Consider the following 12,065-nt stretch of genomic DNA (forward strand, 5'->3'; position numbering starts at 1 on the left):
TTCTAATTTATAAATTATAAAAAACAATTTTATTGAACTTTTATCATAATGCACACTGTATACCTACCATTTTACTTTTACTTTACTATTTTTTACTAATTTAAACTATACCCATCTCAAATTAATAATTTAACAAATATATTTTTTTATATCATAATATAACAATTGAATGTTATAATACGTGAAGATGAGAACACGACCTTCATATATATTATTATAAGTTATATAATATTAAAACAAATCAATTGTCAATTTGTAATTTTAAATTATTAATTTTATTAAAAACATTTATAATTGCAACTCGCATAATTTATAATTTACAACTTACTAAAATATATTAATATACACAAAATTATGTTATCAAAAAATAGAACAGAAATGTTTGTGTATTTGTATTGGATTATTTTTATTTTATACTGATATAAATAAGCTTTACCTAGCTTATTGAATATTGTATGATTTGTTTTGGAATTTTACCTGTTACATAATATGATTGTTTACTTAACATAGTTAATAGTTTTAACTGTAATATTTTTTATGCAAAGCTATTGCATAGCAATTTTGTAGCTATGTATTATCATATAGGTAATTATAACTAATTATTTTTGTATGATAGGTATCTGTTACCTGTTGCCTTTTGAGCTCAGCGATCGAAAAGAAAATGACAAAATTAGTTTTTTTTTGTTGATAATAAACACCGTACGAAAATATTTTATTTGAGGCTTTTTTTGCTTAGACGACTGGTTAGACTGTAAATAACAAAAAAATTTAATATAACGCATCATGTATAAAGTACATTGTAATAACACAACGTGTTTATGGCTCTACTGTAAAATCATGAAAACTGAGATACGTGATGTTGCAGTATCATCGACGATATAGGTAGACATTCTGACAGAGAGCTCGGGGCATTATACATAGGTACTTAAATTAAATGTATACGCGGCACACGCATAAAAAAAAAATAGCACATAACGGCGCGAATTACAGATAGGTAGTAAAGGAAAATTCGAACTGGACAGATCAACTCATGGTTAATTTCATCATTAAGGGGGCTGCAACATAACATATTTTAAGGGGTACTATTTAGGCAATTCATGTGGCATATATATTAATACTGTATCTATTTGTGAGTAGTAAATGAAGTTTAGTGTACGTTATCCGTTATCTACTAATTGTATCGGAGAATCGCTGTCACGTCGAGTCGGGCAACCGTGTCGGAAGCAACTCTCACACGCGCACACACATGACAATTATTCGCAAAAAATGAAAAATATTCTTGTTTAATGACTATAAAAACTACTAAAAGCGGAAGTAAATTAATCATACTTCCCGAAGTTCGATTGTAATTTGGAAAAAAAGGTTGAATTTATAAACTTTTAGACTATGCTTCTTAGGAATCACATTTTTAATAAAAAAATAATTTCACGAAAGTACGAAACCAAATTAAATAGAAAGAATAAATTTTATACTTTTTAAGGTACATAAATGTATGAAATAATTTTAAGGGAGCTGCAACGTAGCATATTTTAAGAAGTACTATTTAGGCAATTCACGTGACATATAATTTCGATTGTAATTTCGAAAAAATGGTTGAATTTAGCAATCATTTTTTAATTTAAAATCAGATGTGCCCAAAATAAATACAAACGTAGTGCAATTATTTCATGGGATTTCTAAAAAAAAAGGGTTATTTTAAGGTCATTTTAAATTGAAAATTGAAAATCGACTTCCTAAGAAGCCTAGATATTTTATCGATGAATTCAAACATGTATAAAAAATTTAAATCGGACATTCCGAAGCATGTGTAATTTACCACCGCTTATTGGTCTAAAACGTATGATAAATACGTGCGTTGCAATCCCCTTAATCATGTATCCAGCGTGGCGCGATCTAAGTAAAAAAAAAAAAAATAATAACTGCACGACTGTGTGTGTATAGTAATTCAAGGCTGGGCAATTCAACGATTTTTTTTAACTCGTTAAGTTAAGTTATTTTAAAATAGGTAATTAAGTTAAGTTAAAAGTTACTCGTATTTTTTGTTTCATTAACTCGTTAAATTAAAAGTTAAATTTGAAAAAAGTAACTTAACTTAGTGTAAAGTTAAAATTTGATGATTTGCAAAAATAAAAATCCCAGGCATAATATTGTTTGATAGATTGTTTTTTCTTTACGCTCAAGAAAATTACTGGGGAAATTTAAAATTATACATCAAAGTAAAAACATTCAAATATTTGCATTATTCTCCGGACGAAATTTAACTTAATTTAGATATTTTTGAAATAAAATTAACTTGAAGTTAACACGTTAATCTTGAAAAAAAGTAACTTATTAAGTTAAAAGTTATTTTGAAAAAAAAAGTAACGAGTTAATTAACTTAACGTTTAAACATAATTTTAATTTTTAACTCGTTATTGCCCAGCCTTAATATAATAGTATTTCAAAGCAGGAGTTGCCTTTTTAAGCTGTGTAAAATACAGGTAAATTTGATATAAGACATAACTAGCTTTCTAATGCATCAATTAACCCCTAGTAAACTCGAAAAAATCAGAAATATTGTGTAGAACGTGCTTTTGTAAAAATAATCAAAATCGTACCTTTAGAAATTAAGTTATAAATTAAAAAGTGCGAACTTTTTAATAGAAATTTAATGTAAATGAAAGACAACAAGATTTTATTAAATAAAACGAAACTGCAATTAATAATATATTTAAAAGCACTGAATTAAAGGTACCCCGTAGCGATTGAATTGAGATAAAATAGACCTAAGCCTATCATATTACAACAAAAATACACATTATAAAAGCCTTCACTACGAACTACTGAAATCGTACTCGGCACACGAACACATATATACTGACACGTTGAAAATCGAGCAGAATACTGGATTAGCCGTGATATCTAATGATATAAATATACAATTAAAAACCAATAACATATGCAGTATTTTCATCGTAGAAGTCTTAGCGATACTCATGGCCCACTCACTGCCCAGTATACCAACGATAAGAAATACCTAATAATGTTAGATTCTTTAAGCAATTTAATCGGCATATATAATTTAAACACATCCCAACCAGTTATCAGCCAAATAATTAATGAACTTAACAAACGCAATAATAATATATCTCTTGCATAGATCCCGGGACACATCGGCAGTCGGCATATCAGGCAACGAAAAAGCTGATCTAAAAGCTAAAGAAACTACAGGTACCTCCATTTTCGAAATATGTTCTCACATATCAGACCATGACTTTCGAAATTTTATTAAATTAAATTATATCGATGAGTGGCAAAGCCTCTGGACCAAAAATTGCAAAAATAACAAGCTCAGGGAAATGAAGCAAACAATATTACCATGGCCCAAACCATACGAGATGTCCAGAAGGGACGAGGTTATTCTTGTGTTATTCTTTGTATTTAGGAATTGCTAAAGGGAGGGACGAGGCACTGAATGACATGTGTAATAGTGGGGGGATTTACCCCCCACACACCCCTTTGAGGTTTCCTATACTTACTCACTACGTACTGTACAGTTTAAACAACATTTAATACCAATTATTAGTTATTAATTTTAGTGAATAACAATAACATATTGATTATTTTTCATTAGATTTGAAATAAATTTCAATTTTTAATTTACACTTAAAAAATATTCTTAGAGATTAAACTCTAATAATTACCATCCTACTATCACCACCTATATGTCCAACAACATATATGTCCAATAACACAATAATAAATTTAGTACAAAAATAATAGTACCTATCATAAATATTCATTTTTAATATAATAATAAATACATACTCATACTTTCATTACTTTATACTTATAATGCAAAATTAAGTTTTCTTTGTTTTATTGCCAATTCATCAATTACTTTACTGATACTTACCTATGTCTACTGTACGTTTTTCCATACAAATTAGATAAGAATGCCGATTTCCGATACTCAAATGACTGATTAGTGATTGCGTGTAATACATTATTACAAGACAATACCATAATTTAATATATATATTGATTTTGGTATTTTAGTATTAATATAGGCCACACCCGTGTAATATTCTCGTAGGTTGGAGCGGTCAGAGTAATATTCTGATAGCCGTTGACTACGAGTATATTATGATTTTTCAGGAAGCAAGACCACTTGTGTTGATGATGAAGATGTTGACAAGGTAGTTTATAAATAAATTCGTAGACAGATGAAAAGATACTTTGTAGTTTATTGAAATGTTCTTCAGTAATTTTGACTAAGTCCAAATGACAAGTTCTTACACAGAGTGACGTGAAGGTGCTTGTTGTGCTCTGGAGTAGACACGTCTGAATCATGACAAAATAGATCTATTTTGTCATGGTCTGAATACAGGCTGTTTCAGGCTCCCTTTTATATTCGGGTCCCTGCTCCCCCTGCCTATCGATACGCTATCTCTTCTCTAACGGATGTGGCCCGTGTGACCATCGACACAGTCCACGCACTTGCGATATTCCTAATCTAATCTGAGTATTCGCCATAATGTCCTGACAGCTAATTTATTATCTGTGTTGTTGTGCAGAGAGTCATCTCTTCTGCGAATTTACTAAATATTTATCAGTTACCATATCCTGGTCTATAGGTTGCGTACATATACATATATACGTATATCTACTCGTGGTTTTGGCAATCCCCATATCCTGTCAACTTATACGTGATTTGTGTTTTTAGAAAATATAATATGGCTCGCGATTACCCACTCGGTTATTTTAACTACATGATTAACCTTCTATTGAATTCGTATATTTGCAATTTTGACTATTGCCAAAATTGTTTAAGGAGGTCGTTACCCACTCGCTATTCCTAATTTATCTGTTCATATAATAACATTTATGTGTTGTGAGTAGGTAAACGGATATTATCCGTTACACCCGTATGACACACGGATACTTTAGAGCCAAAGAAGACCCACCCTAATGCACTACTTGTGTAACAATAATAAAATTACGGTCAATCACATCCTCCTCGATAGTCGCCAGTTCAACGAAATGCAGCAGGAACAACTGGAAATCCTATACGAGATACTTTCACCAGTTTCACCCACTCCCGAGACGTCCAAGAAAATAATCAAATTCATAAATGAAAATGAAATGTGTCATCTTATTTAAAATGTACAAATATAATAGCAATAAGTAATTTATGTAATTCAAAAAATGTAGGTAACGCAGGCTAATAACCTTGCAGTTTGATGCCTTTAAAAATTAATAAAAATAATTATTCACGTTGGAATCTACACATACATGATTTGGTAGAAGAGTTACGTCACTTAAATTATAAATTATAAAATTATAAATTTTTTTGTTGTTGTTAATTTGCTATATATGCATATACATTTTAGTTAAGATTGTACTACTCTATAATACCTCTAAACTTTTAGCATAAAAGTGATACATTAAGAAAAAAAATAAATTATCCAGTAAAAATAAAACCAATGTGAAAACTTAAATTCTTTTCAAAATTAATATTTACTTTACCGTGTTAGATGTAAATGTGTAATTATAAATAATATGAAAACAAAATTAGTAGTGTTATTAGTATTAGTTAGTTTTATTAGTAAGTTTATTGTGTAAATATAAAGTAATAAGTAGACTGGAGAAATGTAGAATGTTTTTATTGGATACCTACCTAATTATACCATAATTTCATGAAGCTTCATGTAATTTAATTTTGCATGCTACAATAAAGATATAGCTTAGAGAATAATATTATGTTAAACTTTCCACAGATTAAGCATATCTAGTCCTTAAGTATATAGTATATTGGCCATAAAATAAAATTTGCGCTCACACCATAAAAATTGCACAATGTCAGTACATAGCTCGTTAAATAATATGATAACATTTTAAATTATTTGTGGTTAAATATACTAATAAACTTGAAAAAAAAAATTATGAAAGTTAAAATTAAAAAACCTAAGTGTACATACAGTATGCGTTTAAAAAAATTATAAAAAAATCCAATAAACACTTTCGAGGTACAAAAAAAACATTAAAAACAATTCTTTAAACATTAATTGGTTTTGTGTATTTATTAGAAATATAACGCATTACATTTATAGCTGATGATGATCAGGAAATTTTGTGACATCATTCATTCATGCTTTCATATTTTAACAATAACAGAAAAAGCAAAAAATACTTACATCATCCTTCATTTATTTATTAGTTATTAACTTACTTTTTTCACATTTCATATAGGTACTGTCAAATTTACATTTATTTAATATTTTTTTTAATTCTTGTTATTATGTCAATGTTATTATTATACAAACAATAAAATATAAATCAGTTTTTAAGAATTTAAGTAATTTTATTGATAATTTGAACTAGAACAGACAATATTTTTATTTTTAGTAATATTTCAAGTACATTTATAAAAAAATTAACACTGGTATAACAATGTTATCAATAGAAAATATTAAAATAATTATTCATAAGTTCTTAACATTTGAAATTACAATAATATCTAGTTACTTATAACCCATTAGAACAGAAATAACTAAAAATAAAAAACTTTTAAGATCTTTTAAGATCTTTTATAGGATCTTTTAATTTAACTACCTTAATATTATCAGCACTTTGTATATGGGATATGTCTTGTGGAGTGATAAATATGAATTGGTTTTTACGTCTTTCAACAGCCATCATCAGCAGCTTATTAGTGGCTAATCGAGTAACATCATCCATGTATACATCATATTCATCAATGGAGTAAAATGGCAATTGTATGTTGTTCCATAATGCCAAAATCAAAGCATCTGTAGCAAATGTCCGTTCACCACCGGAAGCACATGAAGTACTTATGTTATCAAACATTGAGATCTCCAAACTTTGTTTATGCCTATCAATTTCGAGCTTACCCTTTATTTTGCCTAATCCTAGAATCATGTCAAAATCTTCAATTACTTTCAACCGATATTGATCAATGTAGTGCTTAAGCGCTATTGCACTAAGATCAATAGATTTCTCGTTGGCTTTGTAAATATCTTCAATTTCTTTATGTAAAACGCTATGCTTTATATATTTTTCTTTTTTCTTCTTAAATTCATCTGTTAAGACTAGAATATTTTCACCTCTCTTATCGATCTCCATTTGTAATAATTCCTTTTTATGATTAATTTCTTCTATGTCCCTCTTTATATCTTCTTCGTTGCGTGATACTTCTATTTTCTTACCAAATAGCTCAGCGTCTTTGATTAGTTTTTCGAGATCATTTTTCTCACGTTCCACTTTTTGGTTTAAATTATTTAACATTTGTTTTTGTTCTGTTAAAATATTATTAATTTGCAAAATATCTCTTTTATGTTTATTTATTTGAGTTTGAACGGTCTCAATTTCTTCAAAAAATGCAGAACGATCAGTCTTTTCGTTAAAAGATGTTACTTCTCTCAGTCTCTCATGTAATACATCAATTTCTTTTTGAAACTTTGGAATTGGTTTCATGGAATTATTTTTTATTTCATTGGCTTTAATTATTTTTAATTCAACATCATTTATTTCTTCAGTAAGAGTGCCCAATCTATCTTCTTGTTCTTCCTCACATTTAGCTTTAAGTTCATTAATTTTTTTTGAGTATTCATCATACTTGGCCTTAAGTAATCGTGACTCTGATTGAGCCTTATCGAATTGTTGTTGCTTTTCTACTTTTGACCGTTCTAAATTTTCAAATTCTCTGTTTATATTATTAATTTTTACTTCTAACTCTTTTTTCTCACGTTTCAAGTTATTAACAGCAACGGAAACATCACTTTGCAAGAGAGTTGGCGCAGTTTCATTTTGTAAAGAATACACTCTATATGAAGGACTAGGATAAACTTGAGTTCCATCTAACGTTAAACTGAAATAACAATTTTTAGGAACTTGGGACATATTTTCTCATTATAAGCATAGCTTCCTCCATGTCTATCTACAAGCATTATCGTCTCAATATGTTCGCTATCAATCAGACAATTAGCTACTATAGGACTAGTGAAGTTTAACATACGAAACAAATTATTTTGAGTTTCTGTAGCAGTAATGTTATGAACTTTGTCAAAAAATTTGCTAGTAATAACAGTGGGTTGTTTTATGTTTCCAGTAATTATTCTATCCATTATTGATTGAAGTACTTTGTTATCTGTAAAGTTATCAACTAAAAATATTCTTAAAGTCCCACGACCTAAAAAGTTTTCGATTGCAAATATCCATTTGTCATTGTTCACTTTAATATATGCCCCAATAGGACCTATTGGTTTTTTTATAAATTTGTTTTGACTAAAGGCAATTTCAATAGCTTTAACTAATTTTGGCATCCAGTTCCCATACACATTGATCCTGTCTTCTTGTTGAGACATACTTCTGATAGTTCTATCAAGTTCACCTATTTTTATTTGTAAAGGAGTAACCTCGTTGTTCTTTAAATTTCTAACACTCTCCTTCAATTCGTCAACTGTATTACGTAGAGCTTGTTCATGTTCCATATTTGTTTTCCATGCTGCCTCCGCTTCAGAACAATTTTGCTCATAGCGTGCCAACATTTCTTTATACTGTGCTAAAGTATTGGTATTGCCTTTTTGACGTTCAACTTCAATGAGTTTTTCTAAATCTTTTCTATTACTGTTTAATAACATTAAAGCAGAATCATATTTTTTAACAGATTGCTTCACTGAATCAAGCTCATTGTTTTTGTGCAGTAATTCTTTTTTTGTTTGCATGGAAACCATATGATAATGCGAGCGAGAATTTTCAATATTTGTCAATTCATTTTTTTTTACCATCAATGTTTCTGAATTTGCTTTAATATTCTGTTCCAAAATGTTTATTTTGTCTGTATTTTCAGACAGAATACCTTGAAGAGATTCAATTTGGTTTAAATGATTTTTATAAGTTGTTTCAAGTTGATAAGTAACAAACCAAGCATACTCGTTTTCATATTGATTTTTAATATTTTTCAAAGTTTCTAACTGTTTAAATTTTTTTTCGTAAGTCTCATATTCACTTACTTCTTTTAAACATTGTACCAAAAAACTTTTAATATTTTCAAGTTTTTCCGAGTGCTTTGTTGCTACTGACTTTGTTTCTTCAATTTTTTCATTTAATAAATTGGCAGATATGGCTGTATAGAAAAGATCATACTTCTCATTTGGTTTTGCATTTTTATGAAATGTTTTTACCATCGTTTGATTCATGATACATATTGGATTATCCACTAATATATTAAAATGAAGTGTCAAATTATTTAATTCTTTTCTAGATTTTTCAACAACTTTATTATTTTCATTTAAAATTGTAAAACTATTAGATGTTTCATTAATTTGTCTTACTATAGTAATTTGCTTTCCATACACTTCAGGCTTGTAAGGACCACAGTCCCCATTTCCTTCTCCACTATTTGCTATGGAAATTGATATAGTAGCATTTAATTGGTTATATTTGATAAATGATTTTAATGAAACACCACGGCTAGTGGTAATTGCATTAGCACCAAACCCTATAACAAGAGCAGTTTGGATAGCACTCTTTCCACTACCGTTTAAACCTGATATAAAATTAATTCGAGGATTCAATGATAAATGAAAATTTTCATGGCACATAAAATTTTGGAGAGTGATTGACTTAATACTTCCATTGTACCAATCTTCATTAATATACTGTGAATCCATCTGACTGAACTCTAAGAATATAAACAAAATATAAATTCATTAAATTATGTAATTATTTATGAATATAAAAAAAATATAATACAATTGATTCTTACTTTGATTTAGTTTAGATTTCGAATTCATAACTGATGTGTAAATTAAAACAAATATCCAAGTTGAACAATTTATTGTATATTTTCTGAAAAATAATTAATTCATAATGTTAGTAATCATTTCATACATAACAGTGATTTCTAAATGATGATCTGCGTGCCAAATTTTTAATTTTAATATTTTTTTATTTCATATTGCCTAAGATTCTGTTTCTATGTATGGGTTTATGTGAATTAATAAAACCAAAATAAATAAATATACATGAAATAAAAGTTGCTTTATATATGTATAATACATAATTAAAAAAACAAAAATTCATAATATAATTAGACCTTATACTGTATCTTGATTGCATTGAGATACCATATACAATATACATACTCAAATTGTCGATGTTAATCTCTCAAGTCCTAAACTTTGAACTAAGGTAATTTTTTTGTTTAAATTCAGTAAAATATAGTGAGGTAGTACTCATAATTAGTACAAAACATTGTGTCCATATATGGTTGCTGAGAATAAGACACGTTTATTTGAGCTATGAGATGATTTGAAGATTTTTTTTAAATTGTTTTAATTAACATTTTGTTTCAACAAATAAATTAATTATTGTACAGGAAATGTTTAAAATGAAATATGAATCACAGTATCCCTTGCTATTTAGTTTTACTTTAACCCCTGATAATTAGTTTATTAGTTCCAAGACTATGATGAAAACAGTAGCACTGAACACATACTCCAGGTAGTTCAATGAACTGCCTAGAAAATTGGGTAGATGAGTGTATAGATGGTTGGGAAGGTAATGGCTACGGAGTGGGTAAAATATTAGAGTTTACATATTAGTCTACTTACTATACTTAGTCTTTATGCTAAAATTGTACTAGAATATAATTAATTATTTAAATATAATTGTTTAAGCCCATATAAACAGTTGCACGTATGAATGTTGAATGCAACAGTGTGCCACGGTCATTAAGTACCTATAGTATTACGGCTATACGTACTACGCTTCTGTGTATTGAATAAATTTAGAATAAATAATAATGGATAAATCTAGAAATATCATTCTGTGAGTTGTGAAATGGTATACTAGGTAAAATGCATACTAAATAAAATAATAGAATATGAAAATTTTATCTATAGTACTAATGTGTATGCAATTACCACATATACACAAGATAAAAATAGAGTATTTTCCCATGGACGTTCTGTTATAACCTGGATACGAAAAATGAACGCTACCATTTCACCACTCGGCACTCACTATTGACTATATTTTGTTGTAAGCTATTGTCCATTATTATTTAATAACGGTAAATTATGTTTAATTATGTTTAATGGTTTTAAGTACCTATCTAATCAACCACATTATAGTAGTATAAATTGTAAAATATTAGTAATATGTCAACTCCTACATCAAATATTCCTGGTTCAATTTTTTGTGCAGAAAAAAAACAATTGGTTTAAATTTAACAAATTACAACCGTAATTTATTGCCGTGACAGTCAGTGTGTTTGTTGCTGATTAAAAATCTATTCAAAAAAGGTACCTATGTACTGTTTTTTAATTTATTATTAATACATTGATTATTTTTTATAATATCTTATTTGGCATAATTACACATATAAGTTGTATATTGATATACATATAAAAATTATATTTTAAAGTTTGAGTTTTTTTCATAATTATGTGAATTATTGTACTTAGTACAAATCAAGAATCAGTATTTCAATACAGAGTTTAGTTTTTTTTTTTTTTTTTTAATATTCTAAAAGAGTTATTTTGTTAATGAAACATGATAACAGATAAATTATTGTTGTGGTTACAGAGACGTGCGTAACGAAATTACTTTTTCTAGATATTAAATATTTAAATAAATGTAAAAACCATAGTAATAACTATATATTATAAACCAATATTAAAATTCTGCTTCCACTAGTTAAACTATATTTAGTGCAAAAACATAATATGTACAATACTTAACCAACAACTAATGTATAAACAATTTAAAAAAAAAGTTTTTAAAGGTAGGTATCTAAATTAATGTGTGAATTGTTGCAATGGTATATAGATTTGAAAGCAACTCTCAAATTAAAACTGATAATATTGTCCGTGTTATTTACTTTATTATAATTTTATATATATTTATTTTGACATTATATTATTGTATACAGTTAAAAAAACAAGAGTTTGAATTTCTGGCTGTACAAACTTCTTCTAGAACAGAACACAATGCTACAATTTTTAATATTGAGAATTGAGATGGAGACTTCTCTATTGGCAAATAGAAAATTAATATTC

At 27.8% G+C, this 12,065-nt stretch overlaps 1 protein-coding gene across 1 annotated transcript; it reads right to left on the minus strand.

The window, feature by feature from the left end:
- Positions 1 to 6,491: 6,491 nt before the first annotated feature.
- LOC100161068 (structural maintenance of chromosomes protein 6-like) lies at positions 6,492 to 9,797 on the minus strand. Its single transcript, XM_029489879.1, has 4 exons — positions 9,770 to 9,797; positions 9,015 to 9,685; positions 7,901 to 8,933; positions 6,492 to 7,859 (listed from the first exon to the last, which is right to left on the minus strand). The coding sequence occupies exons 1-4, from the start codon at positions 9,795 to 9,797 to the stop codon at positions 6,550 to 6,552; spliced, it is 3,042 nt and encodes a 1,013-aa protein (XP_029345739.1). The 3' UTR covers positions 6,492 to 6,549.
- Positions 9,798 to 12,065: the final 2,268 nt, after the last annotated feature.

This window comes from Acyrthosiphon pisum, chromosome A2 (genome assembly GCF_005508785.2).
Source record: "Acyrthosiphon pisum isolate AL4f chromosome A2, pea_aphid_22Mar2018_4r6ur, whole genome shotgun sequence".
In the NCBI taxonomy this organism is placed as follows: Eukaryota; Metazoa; Arthropoda; class Insecta; order Hemiptera; family Aphididae; genus Acyrthosiphon; species Acyrthosiphon pisum.

Bases quoted from the DNA above. Each gene is read 5' to 3' on its own strand.
- LOC100161068 (XM_029489879.1), bottom strand. From the start codon at position 9,797: ATGAATTCGAAATCTAAACTAAATCAAA. The intron at 9,686-9,769 runs GTAAGAATCAAT...TTATATTCTTAG, and splicing joins GAAATCTAAACTAAATCAAA to AGTTCAGTCAGATGGATTCA. The intron at 8,934-9,014 runs GTAAGTGAATAT...TATGAAAACGAG, and splicing joins TGGTACAATGTTTAAAAGAA to TATGCTTGGTTTGTTACTTA.